Source organism: Caloenas nicobarica, chromosome 3 (genome assembly GCF_036013445.1).
Source record: "Caloenas nicobarica isolate bCalNic1 chromosome 3, bCalNic1.hap1, whole genome shotgun sequence".
Classification (NCBI taxonomy): Eukaryota; Metazoa; Chordata; class Aves; order Columbiformes; family Columbidae; genus Caloenas; species Caloenas nicobarica.
In genome coordinates, this window is record NC_088247.1 from 77,498,305 (window position 1) to 77,518,154 (window position 19,850).

Sequence of the window (19,850 nt, forward strand, 5' to 3'; positions counted from 1 at the left end):
GATTCTATGATTCTGTCTTCAGCCTGGAGACCTCCCCACCTTGGTGCCCATTTGGCTGCACTCAGCTCATACACATTTCCCTTCTGGGACCTACCAGGCACTTCAGTGCCACACAGCCTGGTGGGGCAGCAGTTAAGTGCCTTTCACAACACCGGCCCACATCAGCTTTTCACCTTTGAAACAAAATACAGAAATAGCAGTGGTGTACAGCGTCCAGCTTGGATGGAGTTAGCTTGCTTTGGCAGCAGCCCATATATGATGCTGTGCTTTGCATTTGTGGCTAGAACAGTGTTGATAACATACCACTGTTGTGGCTACTTCAGAACAGGGCTTGCACAGTATCAAAGCTTTCTCTCCATGCTTCTTGTTCAGGGCATGAGGAGGATCATCTCCAGTCCAAAGGATGAAGTTTAGCCAGCACAGGAGGCTCCACAGGGCAAAGATGAAGTGCCTTGCCAGGATCACAGCCAATGGGGCAGCGCAGGAGGAACCGGAAGGGTTTCGTGTCAGACAGCAGCTGCCCTGCCCTGCCTGCCCCGAGGTCCAGCTCCACCTGCCTTGGCTCCCCAGCAACCCCATTCACCTCCCGTGTCTGTGCCACATGTAGTCTCCCACTGCAGCCAAACTTCATCCTTTGGACCTTGCTACGAGGCAGATGGGCCTAGTAGAAGTGGTAAGCCATATTCCAGTCTTCCTCTGCCCTGTCTGTAGATTAAAGCAGATAATCATGTGAGAGTATTGAGTTCTTACTAACTGCATGCACGTGTGAAGACTGTTTTACCACTTAAGTAAAAGTTTGGATCTTTAGCCTCTAACATTTCAAAAAAATAAACTTCTGTAGTCTAAGCTAATGAGAGGCAGCTATTTCATAAAGCTTCTTACACGCTCAAATGTGATTAATTTACCACAGCTTATTAAATTACCGTCAGTTGAGCTGCAGTAAATCCAGGGCTTGCTCTTGACCTAGAGTGAATGCAAAGCACCAAAGCTCAGCTTGGACCAAAGAGGTCTCGGATAGGTCTTGGTACTTAGCATTTGTCACAAGATAAAAATGCACACCGAGAGTGAGCACAGCTCAGATGACCAAGTGTAATTGCTTAATGACAGTAAATTGACCAGAGCTCTAAGTAGTCAGTCTTTTTGATTATCATGAGATCACAGGGTAATTAAGTTGGAAAGGAAATTCAATAGGTCAGACCGGGTTGCCCAAGGCTGGGTTAAAGAGCAAAACTAACCAAGCAAAGATATACAAACTTTCAAATTTTTTACTGTATTTCCACAGTTTTGCACAGTAGCCTACACACAGCGGTGTAACATTCACGAACGTCTACAGTAACAAAATGTAAAATAACAGGGCACAAAAATAAGCACTTTAACTGCTTGAATTCTGCTTACCATGTAAGCGAGGAGTTATAACCCTCACTGGCTTTTGCACCAGACTATTGCTTCCACAGAAAAGCACCGTGATGTGCCAAAGCCTGACATCTGCTGCCAGACTGCAGCGAGCTCCTCAGGGCTCCCAGCACGTTCACCAGGGCCAGCACAGGTGCAGCCGTTCTGCCATGTGTGGCACGCAGCAGGACCAGAGCTAATAGCACACCCTCCCTCCCCCTTCCCCTTTTCCCTTTATGAAGCCTGGCTGTATAGAGACAGATGCAATCCATGTTTAAAGGACCCCCTTCAGATCTGACCTTACTCGTCACCCCAAACCAAACAGTTACTGAGGATTTTCTGAGCACTGCAAGATCAGTTCATAACTGATTATGCAGCACCAGGCAGGATTCATCATGCAGTATACTTTTCCTCCCCCTGTTTTTTTGTTTTATGGTAGTGGTTGTAATCACTATACAGATCCTTAAAGACCTCCCTTACACCTGCTGGTAATGACGCATTTAAAAACTTGATGTCCCGTTCAATGCAAAGGTCAAGGATGTGATATATCCCTTCTGTGAGATGTTTCTTCACAGCCGGGTGCAAAGTCACCTACGAGAAGAACAGAATTTCATGAAACTTGAAGACAAAAAGGCAAGAAAACACCCTTTCCACAGTCAATATACATTAAATGCTGACAACATGTTATCCAGTGCATCAGACCATCTGGAACAGTCCATTAGATAAAATCTGAGATTTTGACTTGTGCAGTATTTTCCTGATTTCTGCAAACATGTTTTGCAGAACAAGCATTCCCCTGGCAATGAAATGCACAGGAGTGCTACTATACACATTGCTGAGGAGGCAAAGACACTGATCATCTTGAAATCACATGAAAATTCATCAGCAGAACAACTGTAATTAAAAAACTATAAAATACTTGCCCTGGATTACACATTCCAGTAGATTCTGTATGTGTCATGCTAGTTGTATGCTACTAAGTCTCAGTTTCAAATGAGTGCTTCCTTTAGGCTACTTCATAATTTACTTTGGGTAGTCAATCCATTTTAATGTATCACTTAATAACTTGATATTAATCTAACAATTTGTATCTGAGGACTTCAATGTATAAGCCTGCATAAAATAAGCCTTCAAAAAGCTCAGGAGATGTGCATTTCCTTTATCTAACATCAGAAATCAGGTCCCTTGCCTGAAGACAGGCAGAAAGTTGAAGGAATACACAAAGTGACCGAGGACTCAGTGCCTTGCTCCTGCTTGACCCCTCAACTGGCAGAACCACCACTACAACCAGGAACAACAGTGCTGACTCTGGAGTCCTCTGTTGCTCCAGGATAACTGAAATTTGTCCTGTGCTCACAATCACTTGCTAAATACTTCACTGCCTGAGGTGGTGCTGGCCTTTGGCATAATCACATTATTTTTCTGCAGAACCATGTCTTTGCTGAATCCCAGAATTAGCTTTATGCCACCAGACCTAAGCATCTGCCCCCCAGGCCTAATGAAAATTACATTAAAAGCTGTCATTAAAATTCAGACTTCTTTCTTCCTGAGGCAACTAATAAACTTTCCACTAATGAAGTGCACTCCTAATCACTCTGACAGGCTCCTGCTCTCCTTCTGCCCTAAACATAAAACAGCTAGTATATTTTATTAGACCTGCTAACATAGCCAGGAAAAACATAGAGTAGGCATTAAGGTGCGTAAGCCTTTCTTTGGGTTTGTGATCCCGATGAGTTTGCGTGTCCAGAAGTTTGACATTTTTCCCCTCTAAGTCAGTCATCTATTGGCTGGTTTATAACAGATGTTATTTCTCCCCATGTCGTGCACTGAAGTAACAGAACAGTTGAGCATCACAACTCCCGGTGAATGCTCTGGGCTGGCCTCTCCCTTCCCAGGGCAGAGAAATCACTGCAGAGAATGAGCACAGGAAAACACAGAAATTTTGACAAGATGGACCAGCTGTCCCACTTGGGATAAGCAGATACCTCAGAGCTGTGGTTAATGGAACTGCATCCCTTACATCACAAATTAATCTGGACCCATGCCCTATTTGGGCCATTCCTGCTTTGTCGTGCAGTTACCCATAAACACCCTCAAGTAACACCGTGGGAAGCAGAACCAAAGATTTAAACAGCTGCCACTTCTGGCTGGCAGTTAATTATGCTTGTAAGTGTTTTATGGTGTACATAGTTAGCACAACCAATTTGTCAAGCATTACAGAGCTCTTGATGTGAGACATCAAATGTGTGAAGAGATATTTCACTATTGCTGAGTTAACCAACAGCTCATAGGCAACAAGGGAAAAGCACTGTCAACAGTGTGAAAGAGGCTATAGATGCCACCCACTCCAGCAAGGAATCTTTCTAGACTAACACAAAATATTTCACAAGGATATTTTATTTCCTGGTATAAAGAGGAAGTACTGAGGGAACTGTTACACTGCCACTTTAGGAGTAAGTGGATGTTTAGGCCCATGGCTTTCACCAGTTTTAGTTTGCAGACCCTTAAAAGGGTTCCAGCAAGTGTGCAGATGCCCCTATAAAGATTTAAATCTACCAACATGTTTTCCTCAGTTACCTTTGATGGAGCCCCATGGTCTTCAGATCACAGGCTGAAAGCCACTGATCTGGACTCAGAAGAATGGTTAAAGGAGCTTTTCTCTCCCTCTGCAGAGCAACATGAAAGATGTGTATGTGACTCCCTAAGATAGGCGTGCTGAGGCCTCCCCTTTCTCCCTTATCCATCAATTCTCACCAGCCTAATGAGCAAATCATCACCCACTTGTGCTCTATCTATTCTGTCAGACAGAAAACACTTCTTTGTCACAGTGTCTGGTGGCTCACTACACCGATTCCCTTTTCCACGCCCAAAGGTTCCATGCGTACATTGCTGACCTGTGGTTTCAGCTGTCATCCATCACCTTCCGTTTCCCAGTGATCAGTATTGCACAAAACTCTCCTAGAAGTCTCATGAGACTTTGTACGCTGCTGACACTAAGTGTCCTTTTAACTTGGAAAGGTTATTTGACAGTTCAAGTCAGGCTTTCTGAGTAAAGGCTCTACATTCAGTAACAAACAGATTACTGAGTTGAGAGATAGTCAATTAGAGCAGAAGTAATCTTAGTAGTAATTCGTCCCTAGTATTTCCTGAAGTACTATGTTTATTATGTAAACAATAACCAACTTACCAGGAACATTAAATAAAGTAGCTAAAAATTGACATATTCTAATGTTTTGCTCCTAAACCTTGGAAAGAAGCTGGGCAATAGAGAAGGCAGCTGAGTTTAGGCTTCCTAACAACCTTCATGGTTAGTTACATTTGCTACACTATAATCCTTCAGAAACACAGCACCAGTCAGGATATTTTTGTGGTAAGAGAGCCTAAAATCAAATACTAAAACTCCTTTTCGCATTTCAGCCCATGCCCAGGCCAGAGCCACAAAAAACAATTCACAGGTACTTGCAACACAAGCAGCATTCAAACCCTGGTGAAATCTAAATCCATGAGGCTGACAAGAATGACAATTTGAACTTAGGTCTGGATGCGAGAAGCTACTGACCTGGTTCTGACATTCCTAATAGTAGGAGTAGTTGTTTTCAGCAAGGATGGGAATGATATCCTTGGTACAGAAGGAGAACTACTGAAAAGCTTGGTAACATTTTCTCCATTCACTTACTCATTTAGAGCAAATTAAAAGACATCTTCCAGCAGAATTTTTCTCCATCACTTTGCCAGATGGGGCCCTATCTGCTATCAATCCTGGACAACTGAGACTAGCTAGAAGAATCTAACTACCACATGAAGAAACACCACCCAATAAAGCAAAGCAGCTCTGTAAATAGGCATTGCATTGTTTTCCCTTAAAAAACAACACAGCCCGCAACTTTAGAAAGTTTTCATGAGCTAGGTAAGAAAATTCCTCAGGAATTCTTGCTCAAAATAACAGAATGTCTGGATCAAACCTGTATCCCCATGAGGCACAACAATTTTATAACTTCACAGATTTTAAAAAACTTAATACAGCTGCCTTTGGAACAGGAGCTCCAAAGCCAGTACAATACCATGGCATTTTGAAGATGGATAAGAAAACGTTACCTTCTGCAATTCCGTCACATACTGAGCCACAATGAAAGCAGAAAACACAGTAAAGTCTTCCATTTCTGCAGCGATATGAGTATACATCCGTTCTACCAAGTGTGCACACTTCAGTATAACTTCAAACTCATCTGTGTTGCCTAAAATAGAAAGTGAGTTGCAGTCTGGCATTTAAGGCTTAAAAACACTAGGGAAAAAAAAAAAAAAAAGGTCTGTTATCTGTCGAAATTTTAAAAGCTGCAGCTATGGTCCCTTCCATGATTCAGTCCCAACCATCACTGTGGAGGAGAGAACAAGGAGACTAGAAAATTATATTTGCTACCTACAGAAAATCAGAAGGCATCTCTTAGAAATAGCATAACAAGAAAGCTTTCTGATTAGATTCATTACATGTAATACAGCAGCAGAAGCCACAGCACTGGAGATATTTAAAGTGAGACTGCAGAGATCACCTGAGAATTTACCCTTTCAGTAGGCAGTGAATGAAGAGAATACAAACATGAGAGAAGGGAAATCTAGAAATAACTTTCATGTTACGTGGTATGAAAATAAAACAATCCTGCAAAGATAAACAGCATGTTTTTAAACTTTAGGATGCCATGTACCCATAAGTTTCCAGTGACCCTTGCCTTACGCAAACATATTACAGAATCTAGCAAACTCTAAAAGTTTGGCACCAGTTTAACATATCTGTTCTCCTATCATTGACTCTTTGTCAGTATGTTCCTCCATGATGCATACATACATTTACACTCGCCCACAGCTGTGGGCAACATATCAGCTGAGATAAATCTGAACATGGAATAAGCTGTAGGACATCAGTGGAAAGCTGGGATACAAGCAGTTGCAGGCCATGAAGTCAACTTGTCTCAAAAAGTCACACTATTAATGACAGGTTACTTGTGTTCTGACCAGCGTAAAGCACAGGAGGATTGCCTTAATCACTGTGAACATCTTTGACTTGGCTACTTTAACAATGCAAATTATTTAACAACTTCCAGTAATAAGTCTTTTTTCTTTCTTCCTTTTGAGGTATTTAACTACACTAATTCTAAATCCTTCACCACACAGATATATAATCTAATCTCAACTGATGCTTCAGATACGTGTAATGTTCTGGCTTTATCCTTAGCACAGAATGGTGACAATTCAGGCCTGTAGTAAACATACTTCCAGTCTCAAGAAGTTCCACTTAGTAGGATCTATTTGGGGCTATAAGTTTGGCATATTAACACGTATCACCAGAATCCACAGCCACTATGTTTCAGGCACAGAGCTTGATAGGAAGAGCAGAAATCGGGCACAGCAAGCCTTACTGGTTCCTGTCTACTTGCCAGCCAGTCAGTGAAGAATACCTTGTTCACCTAAAGCAGTGCTATCTGGATGCAGCTCCACAGGAGCCCCAGTTATCCTCATAAGCCCACAATACTGCAAAGCTCACCCTCAATTTTACATAAAGGACAGATAGGGCTAATGGTTTCAATGCCGCCACTAGGTTTTGAGGACTTTGCTTCTGGTGTCAGACTGCCCTGTTCTGCATCCTCTCTTCTAGAATATACGAAATCACAGTGTGTATATGTAGTGCAGAAGTGGAAAAGAAATGTTACCTCTGTCTCCTTTCTGACGTCCTTCACGCATGACAGAAACAACCAGACGATGGAAACTGTTCAGAAAAGATGGTGCTGCTTTCAATAGCACCTGCAAAGACATGAAATAAAATCATCTGAGATTATGCAGTAAAGAGAGTGGAGCGAGTAGAGGTACATCACCCTATAGTCTGAGAGAAATCAATTTCTGTGAAGGAAGCTATATAGTTTATACAGCTGTCAGGAACAGAGACTGTCTTTTCATTCTGCATCCATACAATATCTAGCACATGAGAACCCTGGAGCAGGACTGCAGTCCTGGTCACATTCAAATATAAATAACAAGTAAACATCCTATTAGTTGCTCCATCTCTCCAAAGCAGCATTCGATTTAGTATCTAATGTCTAGAGAATTTGTTCTTGCTGGTAGAGAACCTATGCAGCCAAACAGATTCACAGAACACTGGATGCAGTAACACTATGCATCACCATGTAGAACAGCCTGGACAGGCAGTTTCTTACCACAGGGTTTTTGTAAGGGCACTTTAGCAAGGTCTACTGCCTTGCTTTTAGAATTTGCCATTTCCTCATCTTTAACTTTCTTCCCTCTCAGTCCTAATACAAATGCATGAGGCCTCTTTCCTTTTTTCTCCCGCCTCTGCCTACATATTCGATGTAGGAGTATCTCCAGCCCTGTGCAAGTCCTGGCACATGTTCACTTTCCCATGCCAGTAAGCTGACAAGAACACCAGGATGGTACAATGCTTGAAAGTCACCAACTTCTAACATGTCTAAGCCATGTTTTCAAAGGACTGCAGAATCTTAATTTCCAGTAAGAATGAGGTCCTACGGCCTGAGCCATTTGTGCTTCTATAAATCAATCACATAAAAAGGGCAAGTTTTATTCTGCTCTAGCATCAGATGTTGATAAGCAATCTTCTGCCAAAGACCGACAACACAGGCATAAAATAAAGCAGGAAAGCAACTGAAATTATGTGATTTTGAGATTCCCACCCTTCTCAATGACAAGCAGTACAAAGCACTTTTATACTATCAGGACAAATTATTTCGAAACCACTAGTAAAATAAAATTTCTCATCACTGGCCTCTATGTTGGTTCTTTCTGCCTTTTTCCCCTTCTCCGCACCCCCTCACAGATATACCTTCGGATGACACTGCACAATAGAGAAGAGCACTTCATGGACTCCCAGGAAGACACCACGATAATCTTCTGTCTTCAGATGATCCAGAGGCACTGTCTGGAGAATGCTGAATGCCAATGCCACATGGTGTGGATTCAAGAGAACCCCTTCTCCTTGCCTTAGCAGAGCTGCTACCGTCTCTAGAATAGGTATAACTATGGTGGGAATCAGCGACTGATCCTGACAGGCCTCTTTAGTTTGCAACTACAAGAAGAGAGGAAACAGATAAGGAGGAGTGTGTTAGCCGCCTCTCACTAGCATTTGCACACCAGAGAACCACAGTGCTCTGACTTGAGGCAATGGAACTAGAGTGGTACAAGCTGGACTGGCAGGAAGACTTCTGCACTTTAGCCATTTTTGTGCTGCTGCACTCTGGGCGAGGATGCACATGATGCATTTCCAGCAAGCACTGCTGTCAGCGTGGAATTGCCACTACTTCCCAGTCCCAACAACCAGCACCTCTTTGCACCTCCTCACATGAACACAATGATGCAGTTCTCTCCCTTACAAGCATGCAGACCTACCAAAAAAGGGCAGAAACTGCATGCTTACGATTCCCAGGCATTGTAGAGCCAACTTCTAAAAAATCCTGGTCTAGAGACATCATCGAGAGAAGAAAAACCTACATCACTGGGTTTGTAGGCTGTACAAACGAAGGACAGGAAACTTGGGTTTGGTTATGTTCCGTTAAGTTTCCCATTCAAAACTCAGTGAATTTATATTATCCTTTTTTTTTTTTCTTTTAATATGAGCAAATTTTTCTTTTTGTTTTGCTGCTGCTGGCTTCTGCTGCGACACATGGCTGACAGTTACCTTCTCTTTTGGACAGGAGGAAGGACAGGAGACTCAGACTCTCTTCTCTGCAGCCTAACAAGTTTCTCCCAAGCTCCAGATTCAGTCACAGAAAATTACTGGTAATAAGAAACAGATAACATACACACTGCACTCATATGAGGAGATTTACTTGAAGAAGGAGGAGAGAAAGGGTTGTGACTAAACAGCGCAGGTGAATCTGGTATGGATTTCTCTAGTATCCACAACTTTTTTGTTCCTGTATGCCTCTGTGCATGTTAGATGTAACCGCTACAGACTTCAATAAATAAAAGGGATAAGTAATGAAGTTACAATAAAGAGATACTTACAGCTAAAGCTGTGATTATCTGTGGGCTGGCAAACCAGAAAGCTTTCTCTTTGTCTCCACTTATCGGGCAGCTCAGCAACAATTTGGTTAGCGTAACAGCTGACAATACTTCCTGCAGAAAACAGACTGATGATCAGTCACGGGTACAATATGCACTGGCTCTTTTCAAGTACAGAAGAGCCCTTTCAAGGGCAGTGGCAGTTTTGAGCATTACCAGAGCCTTGACACATGAAAGTCCTCCCACCAACAGATCTCTCTGAAAACTGTGAAGTAAACAGCAGCTCAACAAAATGCAATATGCTGAGCAGCACTGGCCCAAATGCACTGCATGCTACATTTAATTTGGAATCAACTTACTGTACAAAAAGGCTTATGTGATTTTTAAGAAAGCAAAGCCTTCTCCTTCAGCTGCCACTGGATAACAGAGGGAAGCAGGAGGAAAACAGGGACAACAGTACACTATACACTAAGAATGCTGCATTTGGTAGCAGGGGCTTTTTTACTTGCTGGCTGTTACGACAGGTGGCAGGAATTATATGCATAGCACGGGAATTCCAGATACACTTTCAAAACGACATATCAAGAATTGATGCAGCACAACCATGTTTATTTCTGAAAAATAAGAGACACCAGATAAACCCCCAAGTTTAATCCAAGTTTCATTCTCAAGTCACTGAGCTTTCTATGGAGGGTACAGCTGGCTTTTTTCCCAAAAGTGTTCCATATGTCATCACTGCTGCTTAAGCTGCTCTGGAGAAAGGCACAGTATTTAAAAAGCTACTGAGTGGTATCTGGTTATTACACAGTAAAAGCTTTTATAGAGACAAATACCAAAAGCACAGGTGCAGTATTGGTTTTACTTAAAATTGCTAACATTTCTAAAAGTCCCTTTAACCCTGTTAAGAAGAGCCACAGACAAACAGTTGTTAAACTCACTGACTGCTAGTATCTGTTGTGCAAGTAGAAAAAAAATCTCAGCATGGTCTGTAACATCACAGCTGTGTGATTTCTGTTGACAATACATTAATTAATGTATTAATGGATTAAGACTACTGAGTCCTTAAACTGGACAGAAAGTTCTTCCAGTAAGTTTCCATGGTCCTTCCACCTCTCTCAATTTATATGCAGAATATACTCAACACAGTCACTAAGCCCTTAACTGTGCAAATTAATTTGACCTGACCACTGAACATAAAGCAGGAAGAAGGAAAAAAACATTTATCAGATTTATCATTCAGTCAAAAAAAAATTTTGAGATACAGAAAACTGAAGAAAGAAGTTGAAAATAGACTAAGCTTATGCCTTACTTTAGCATTCTGTTGCCAAACGTTCCTCATTTCGAGACCCTGCAGCACCAGCCTCATTATGGCATAAAACTCCTCGGCAGAGCAGTTTCCCAGCAGCTGGACAAGCACCTCTGTCAGCTCCATCTCCATAGTTCGGATCACCTGGGTTGTGACTGCAGGATCTGGGTATTCAAGAGACACAAGCATGTCTTGATGCATTCCCAAGACAGGGACCCAAGACAGGTAAGAACAGGGCGAATCAAACCTTAAAACAGCTCCGCAGGTACCTTTTTAATGCTCAAATACATAGAGGGCCCCATGCTTTCCCTTTACCTCCCTCCCCAACAGTGCAATGAATTGCTGTTCTTGAGAATTTCCTGCCCTAGGTTTCAGAGAGCAGTACTCATACCAAGAAAAAGCCTTCAGCAGTATGGAAATACTACAACAAAACATGTGCACAGGCCAAAGGAATCAGCTAAACAGGCCACAGGGCTTTACTACAAACGCTGGCCAGAAAGCCATCGCAAACCACAAAACCATTAAGCTGACAAAGTTTAGGTCTCTGCTGATCATAAGTCATACTTCCCACTTACTCAATTATTATTACATAGGCAGTCCTGGACTAGCTCATATCTTAATCGATTCTGAAGGCTTGTTTTTTAGCTCCACAAGTATCTACAGCAAGGGTGTCAAACTCGTTTTCACCGGGGCCACACCAGCCTCACGGTTTCCTTCAAAGGGCTAAATATAATTTTAGGACTGTATTAATGTAACTACTCCTACAGTTATACAGTCCTAAAATTACATTCGGCCCTTTGAAGGCAACTGCGAGGGTGCTGTGGCCCCGGTGAAAACGAGTTTGACACCCCTGATCTACAGGATCTGTGGCAATGCTGAAAGTCTTCTTCAACAGGAATCCGTATTTCATCTTACTGAATACTTTACTTATTCATCAGAAATTCTTACAGATTTTTACAGTGATTAATTACATCTTCAGGCTAAAGCACTTTACCAATCTCAGACTAGTAAAGTGAGGCACAGCATGAGAGAGAAAAGTCAGCAGAAAAAAATACAGCAACTGACATGTCCTCACGGTCCCTAGTTGTAGTGTGAAATCCCCGCTCTCAGTGCCCTCACTGAACCCTACAACGCTGAAGGATCAAAACACAGGCTAGGGAAGAGACAGACTATGCCTGTATCTATGTGTAAGTTCTAGCTCAAACTCAACTGTGCAAATTCAAGATCAGATTTTCCATGGAGAGCTGTGCTCTGTTCTTCAACACCTAACGCCAATATAAACACTGAGATCATGACTGTAGCACACTTGAGCAGCAGCCTCCAAAGTGGGGTGCGCACACCCCAGGATGTGCACAAGACAATCCATTGGGGTGCAGGAATTATAAATCTTTAATAAATAAAATAAAATGTAAAAATAATGTTTATTTAATCTTTATCTCATGCTTTTTAAACTTTTTTGTGTATGCTTTGGAACATATGCAGCAGAGTAGCACATGCATATAATTTATAAATAAACATATACTGAGGCTGACTGCTCAGTTTATTTTTTTTTACTCATAGGTGTGCACTACAGCATGTTAGTAGTAAGTTTGACAAATTGCAACTGTTTGGAGAAGTCAAAGAGAACCATTATGTCAATGCCGTTTTAGTACGTCTCACTTTCTGAACGAGACAATACAGAAGAGCCATTAGGCCACACAGTTGGCAAGAGACGTTTGTCATGTCATTTCTAGCCTTGGCTCTTCATTTTATGGGGAAAAAGGCACTGATTTGCCAGTGTCCCACAGGCATTATCAGAATTACGGGTGTTCAGCATCTTTAACAGCTAGGCGATTTCCATTGCTGTATAACTTTGCCCATCAGATACAAACACAGATGAGTATTTTACTGTAAGGTTCTCCAAGATCCTCAGATAAGATGTATCAGATCTGACCTGGTGCACATCAGCTGTTTCACTGGTATCTACTGTACCAACCACAGGAGCAGGACCCTGCACCTTCAGCCTTACACCCAGAACTATAACCACATTCCAGTTACTGGCACAATGCTCTGAGAGGATGAGTAACTGAGGACCTTAACTCTATTAAGATGTTTGCGTCTTCCAGGAGAAGATCGTTACCAAATCAGATGGTGGCTGCGATCCAGGTACCACAACATTGCCTCCTTGAAAATGCTCCTGTTATGCATTCACAAAAGGATAGCCTACTGCTTTAACACAAAAAAATAGATACAGACTTTTCAAAAAGCTGTATGTTTTACTGAATAGCTTTTAACTCGCCCCTGTGCTGCAAAATTAACAAAGGGAGTGGAGAACGGGAGTTTTCCTACCAGTGAGGAGTTTTTTCATAGCAAAAACAACCGTGACTGCAGTTTCTTTTCCAGGATACAGCTCTGGCACTGAGCAGAAGACAGTCAGGAACTGCAACGCAGACTGAAGGAACTGCAGATTACCTCCTGCGCAAGGCAGCTCTCTCAGTATCTGAGAATAAAACTTTTGGTACAGTTTAATATGGGGTTGCTCCAAAAACCCACTGAGCTCCTTCTGACAGCCCTTCTTGACAGCATAGCTCAGATCTGCTTTGAGAAGAGTAGTGACAGACGGTATGAACGCTACAGGCAAAGGCTGGTTTTGGGTGTTACTCTGAAGACCATGTTCAACAGTTCTGACCATCTGCAGAACTACTGGCTCCAACAGAGCAGATGCTACATCCACAGACTGCAGCTTCTTTTCTGGCAGCTGCTGAAGGTAGAGTGTGACTACATGACACAGCGTGGTGAATGCCATGAGCAGGAACTGCCCAGCTGCTGGATTCCAGTTTTTGCAGCCTTTGCTTTTGGCTGCACCAACATCTGGCTTGCAGCTCACCAGGAACGACAGGAACTTTTCCAAGTTGAGCTTCACACTTTGCCTTCTTTCAATAATCATCTGAAGAAAGTCTTCCAAAAAGGCTTGGACTTCCTGGAGATACTGTGCCCAAACAGGAACAGTCAAAATATCAGTGAAGAATTTACTGGCTGTGAGCTGGGAGGTCATGACAGCCTCAAGAATATCGCTGGCATGAAACACTTTAAAAACAGAGTTGGCATTCCTGCCAGCTTGCAGGCACCTCAGAAGGTGGCAGCAGGTACTTAAAAACTTCAGCAGTAACAGCTTGCTGCAAGAGACACTTGCCCTGGTATTGGCTACCAGGGACAACAGCACCAGAAAACACCGGGTACAGTCAGAGGGAAGAAGACTGTCTAGTTTCAGAAGAGAAGCAATTTCTAGCAAACCCAAAAACCTTTCCAGCTGACTTTCTTTAAGCATGACAGGGCAGCCGTTTTTTACTAACAATACTATACACTGGGCAACTTTCTCCAACGTTTTCCAAGACAAGCTGAGCTCATCCTTCAGTGGTTTGTTTTCTGATGGTGCTTCCAAGAGGTCAACATGTCTGCAAGCAGCCAGGACTTCTTCATGCCAAGGGATATTACGTGCAGAGAGCTGTTGAAGTGGCAGATCTATCGAGTCCCTGGCAGCAGAGGGCAGCACCTTAGCAAACTGATGAATAAGACTGGTCAGAAAAGCACAATGCAGGACCTTCATTTCCGGGAGAAAGGAGCTGTGCATCAAACCAAGAGATATCTTTCCAATGCTGATGGAAGACTCCATGTCTACATCAGCTTCCTCAGCTTTGGCCAATACTAATGTCTCCAAAAGCATGTTTGCGATGTACTCTACGTCTTTCAGAGAAATATACGGCAGCAGGATAGTTAGGTTGGAAATGACAAGGTGCCAGTGGGCCGTAGGGTAGGTGAGATCACTTATCGCAGTGATATCTCCATCCCACGGTTCAGATTCTCCCCTGCTCATGCTGGATCTCCCAGACTCCAGGATGAAAGCTGCAGCATGCTGCAAGGCCTGCAGGTCTGCTTTGGTCTGCATTAAGATCATCTTCATTTTCTGAAGTGTGAGTAGTTCTAAGCAATATTTACTAGTGGAGGTAAAACTATTTGCAAGTTCCATGACTCTCTCCCATGACTGCTCCTCCACACCAGGGAGGAAAGCCGAAATGCCCCCATGCCTTGCAGCAGATGCAGTAAGAGCACCTGCAGTTTCAGCTGCTGAAGACACATATTTACTGCAGCTAATGCCAAACAAAGTGTCTACCTCAATCCAAGTGTAAACAAGGAGGAGAGCAGAGTCACTGGCCTTTCTTAGCCAAAGGTCTGGCTTTTCTTCCTCTCTTCTAGGAGCCTGCAGCAGCTCCATCAGTGGCTGAATTATTCCTTTCTGCATCTTCGCCAGCAGACTCTGAGTGCGAAGTACCACAGGTGAAGGAGTGACATCATCTAGGCTCCTCATGTTGAACAGAAAAGCATGCAGCACTGAGCTCACTGACAGCAGCTTCAAGGCCATGTCAGCCGACCCTTCAACAGCAGGAACGATAAGGGTCTGGCATTTCTCCACAAAGAGACACACAATGTCCAGAATCTGGTTGGGCGGCAGTTCAAGGAGGCACTCACGAAGCTTTGCTGTCAGGCCAGCAGAGAAGACAGGCAGCCTCAGCTCATCAGCAGCCGGCCGGCAAATGACTGTCAGCACCTCCTCAAAGAGCCGTGGAAACTGTCGCAGTTTGGAGTAGGTCTGAAACATAGTGCTGATGAGAGACTCCTGGGGCTTCTTCGTACGTGGCTCAGAGACCTCGGCATCAATCCAAGCTGAGGCCACTAAGTCATCCAAGTCTGGCTCTACTATAAGGTGGTTTAATGACATTAACAGTTTGAGACACCTGAACCAAGCAGGGACAGAAGCTTGGGAGTGACTCATCAGCATCTGTGCTAGCTTGCGGTAAAACCCAAACTGTATCTCCATGTGCCGGATACGGTCACTGGCAATGTTATAGATATCACTGCTAAGCACCAAGTTCAGAAGCTGTTCCAAAGCAAGCAGCTCTGTGCTCCAGTCCGCAGGAGAGAGCGTATCCTCCCTTGCGCCCTGCTGCAGGCCAGAGAGCCTGAGGCAGGTGAAAAGTCTGCTGAGCATGTGGAAGCACACGAGGTGGTTTTCTGCCTTACAGTACGAGTCCAAAAAGAGCTTATATAGCAAGGACACCGAACCAGCCACAACAGCTCCATAGATGGCAGGTTCACAAAAGCTGCTCCCCAGCTTGGTCTGCACTGTGTTGACTGGGAGCAAAAGACTTTTCAAAGCTCCTTTCTTCTTCTCCTGGAATTCCTGTTCTGGTAGCAGCTCCTCTTTGTAGGATGAGAAAAGCTCAGGCTGGAATAACCCAGCCTGCAGCAAAGTTTCTACTTGGTTTCGGATTTCCTTGCTCAGGTGCTGACGCACGTGGTTGTCATCTGCTTGTGTCCAGCTCCTCACTGTCAGCAAGTGCCTCAGGAGCAGACACGGCTGGAGCAAGTGACTTGTCACTTGCCCAAATACACGATTTGGGTTGGTTTGCTGCCTCTGGATCAGGAGGTATTGAGCAAAGGTAAGCTGGAGGACGCTGAACACCTGGGAGCCCACAGAGTTGTCAGAAGCCAGCTGCTGACATGCCAGCTTGGACAGCTTGCTGAGAAGATCAACCAAGAGTTCACATTTTGCTGTGTAAATGATGGAGAGTGAAGGAGTAGAAAGAATGCCACTGGAGCAACTCAGCACAGTGCCAAGGTTTTGCTGCGTTTTTTGAGAACAGGCCTCTGATAATCTTTCATTTATGACCTGAAGATTGGAAACAAACAAACAAACAAACCAGTTAATTTTGCACACAAAGATAAAACTCACCATAATGAACCAACACCACCTTCTGTGAGCTCTGGCCACAAGAAGGAAACAACAGGGACCTGCCAACAGCTGCTGCTGGGCCTCTTGTATTGTGGGTCTCAAAACACAAGTTCCTCTGGCCAGAAGAGCATCCCTGCATTTGTTTATACCACAGGATGTGTAAGGAAGCCTCAATTCAGTATGTTTGCTACCTGATCCTAATAACTGATCCTGCAGAAAGGGAGTAGGGGTAAATTTCCTCCCTTCTTGCAAGGTCCCCAAAATTATGTTTCAAACAAGCAACAAAAAACCACACACAACACACTTCCAACCTTTGATCCAGGAAGCTTATTCTGTAAGAATGCCCACAACTAAATATTCTTTTCACATTTTAAAAAGAGCCAGTTTCCTGTGCTGATATCTGGAATGTGAAGGACTGTTCTCTCTCCTCTTTAAGGGACACACAGTTCTAAAGAATTAACATTTACTTGAACTTGCATTTCCCTACCTTTTCTCAAACTTAGTGTTGATTTCCCTATGTTTTTTTTCCTTTGATCCCCTTTTCATTTCTTCCCTTTTCTCATGTCCAGATAATCTTGTCAGCAAACAAATTCAGCAACAATTTACAAATCTGCTGATATTCCAGAGTCAAAAATCTCATGTGTCTCCTTACACCTTGCAGCAGACAGTTCACCTCCTCAGCTCAAGCCCCACTGAACTAAAACAGATCCTTAAATTCCTTCCACCGGACTTTCTACCACCTCTGGCCATGATCTTTAGGGTACTCTGGTCTATACCTCTCTCCTAATCTTCAGACAGACAGGTTTTCACACCCAGTCCGCATTTAAAGTTGGCATGCTTTCTGCCTAACATCTCTGAAGCACCGATCTCCTCCAACCAATTCTCTGTACTTCACAAACCAATTTCTGCAGGTAAAGACAGTTTTCTCCTGCTTCGTTCCAACTACATCACAACTAAAAGGGTCATTTTTCCAGCCATTTTGATGGTGTTTACAGCCATCCACTAATTCTGCTATTTCTGTAACCAGGAAGCCGAACGAGAAGTTACACTTTCTGGTTCGGTTCTAAACTGTAACTGAAGTCTCCCCCATTCACTTTCAAATGAGGTTAAAATAATGATATGATTAAGATTAATAATAATTCAGTGCCACCCCCGTTCAGAGTCATCATAAGAAGCTGCAGTGTCTGCTGAACAGCATGTCACACTGCACAAGTACTCATGCCAAGCACACTGATGAGCCCCACAGTGAGGGAAAAATCTCTCTCTTTAAGACTTTAAGACAGGCAAAATGGCAATAAAAGCAGTAAATAACACAGAATAGCAAGATATGGAACCGAGCCTTTACCAACCTATTGAAATACTTAAACGAGTTCACTCTCTAATAGTTTGAAGAAGTCAAAGACAGAAAATTAAGTTTAAGGTTCTTATTAGAATGCTCTGCCATTTTCAGCCTTAGTGCTGCAAAAATACAAATTGTATTGCAGAAAAGAAACAGAGAATTTTTTACTAAAGGTCCTAAAAGCAATCACATTAATTATTATATAATTCAGGTAACACTCCATACTGTGAGGAAAAGTCACATACTGTAGAAGACACACACTGCTATCCAGCATGTTGCAAAAGATCCAGAGTTTTAGTTACCTGTGCCACTGAAAAACTGAGACCGATTGTCTTTCCACTCTTTAACAGATTCTGTAGTCTTCTACTATGGATAACATTGTCTAAATACGCCCACAGTTTCTCAACAACTTCATCCTCCAGTTCAGGTTTCTTATTGTAGTATGAAACCAATGCATGGCTTACCCAATCAAGTAATACCTGTTACAAAAGGGAAAAGAAGTAATCTTTAATAACCCCCAGGTGAAAACAAGACAAAGGTAGTCCCTCTTCACAATTACAGCACTCATCACTTGAGAGCTGCTCTACATCCAAGCAGAACAGACTCTGACTTAGAAGAGAAGTCCACCGTTGTGGGTTTTAACTAAGATTTACATTCCTTAGAGCTTTCATTCCAAGTCAAATGTTGGCCCTGTGCTTCCCTGTACCCCACAAGACAGCTTTTAGGAGTCAACATCCTAAGGCCCTTTCATCAGGCTATAATTCTGACAGTCAATACTGATTAGCAAACATAGTCTTTTAAAACAAAACATAAAGAATAAGGTGGTTTTCACTTTCTGACAATTGGTATTCCTTCCACATCCCCCTCTTGGTATGGCCTAGAAATTCAGGCCTAGGAATTTTGACAAGCAAACGGGAAAAGGTTGAAATCTATTCATTTAAATTATTGATTTCAAAATAAAATGATGGTGTACGGCTAGATCTAGTTTTCTAGGTAACTGAAATAACAGGAACTCAAAACACTGATCTCAGATGGTACAAGCACTAGACTGCACAAGACCACAAGGCTGGGGGAGCAGTACAAGATACTCCTCACTTGGGGAAAGACTGAACAGACGTTTGGGAAACAGGGTCAAACCAAAGGACTAGAGTGGAGAGGACGGTTTCCAAGCATCTTCCAAGGCGATGTTCATGAACCCTGAGTGCACTCCTCCCATGTGCACAACCTGAGAGCACCAGGAAACACGTGTGCGGCTACAGTCGCTTCTCCCACTCTGGAGTCCTTGTTCCTAAGTATGACCAGAACCATCAGACTTTGGAGCAGCCTGTGTAGGATATAATAAACCATGCTAATGACAGTTCTGTCGACAGCGGTCTCTTGTCTATCCGGGAGGCAGAACACACGCACCAGCCCCTCTATGAGAAACACTCTCCCTGCCCTAATGCAGGTTTTTCTGCTGAAGCGTCATGGAAGGTGATGTTATGAAAACATTTTGTACAACCACACAGAGATCGAGAGCCATTCACAGATCATCATCAGAGCCATATTTGCACTACTGCCTGGGGTCAAAAGCTGAAGCAACGAGGTCTGGATTTTATCAATCAATTCATCCTCGGCAACAATTAATTATTGGGAATTTTTTTCTTTTGTTGCTTACCGTTGAAAAGTACTTACTTGCTCTTTATTAGGAATGACGCACTGGTGGGAAATCCAGGCAAAATGGGCTAGTTTGAGTTTGTCTTCCCAAGAAGTCTTGGCGCTTTTCAGCTTCGGGTAAATGCCGGAGTAGATGGCGGCCATGGGGACAGCACATGGGGCTCGGGAGCCGGCGAGACACGGCTGAAATAAACGCCAAAGCCACGGCAGTAGGACGGGAAGGTGGGCACGCACCCGCTCCTCAGGGCCTCCCCGCAGGCGGGCCCCCCAGCCCGGGCCCGCTCCCACCGCCCCCGCTCCCGCCCGCGCTCCCCGTGCCGCCGGGCCCGCGCCGCTCGCTCCGCCTGCCCCCCCAGCCAGGCAGC

The 19,850-nt window shown here is 43.5% G+C and overlaps 1 protein-coding gene across 1 annotated transcript; it reads right to left on the reverse strand.

Annotated features, from left to right (window-relative positions):
- Window positions 1–1,618: 1,618 nt before the first annotated feature.
- On the reverse strand, window positions 1,619–19,828 carry URB2 (URB2 ribosome biogenesis homolog). Its single transcript, XM_065632763.1, has 9 exons — window positions 19,504–19,828; window positions 18,132–18,308; window positions 13,049–16,427; window positions 10,724–10,884; window positions 9,418–9,528; window positions 8,237–8,479; window positions 7,095–7,185; window positions 5,488–5,627; window positions 1,619–1,983 (listed from the first exon to the last, which is right to left on the reverse strand). Exons 1-9 carry the CDS (start codon window positions 19,627–19,629, stop codon window positions 1,786–1,788), a joined length of 4,626 nt encoding a protein of 1,541 aa, XP_065488835.1. The 5' UTR covers window positions 19,630–19,828; the 3' UTR covers window positions 1,619–1,785.
- Window positions 19,829–19,850: the final 22 nt, after the last annotated feature.

Coding starts and splice junctions, on each gene's coding strand:
- URB2 (XM_065632763.1), bottom strand. CDS start 19,629: ATGGCCGCCATCTACTCCGGCATTTACCCGAAGCTGAAAAGCGCCAAG. Junction 9,529..10,723: donor TTTGGCAACAGAATGCTAAA/GTAAGGCATAAG, acceptor TGTTTTCTGCAG/GAAGTATTGTCAGCTGTTAC. Junction 7,186..8,236: donor TTGTGCAGTGTCATCCGAAG/GTATATCTGTGA, acceptor ATGTCTTTGCAG/GTGCTATTGAAAGCAGCACC.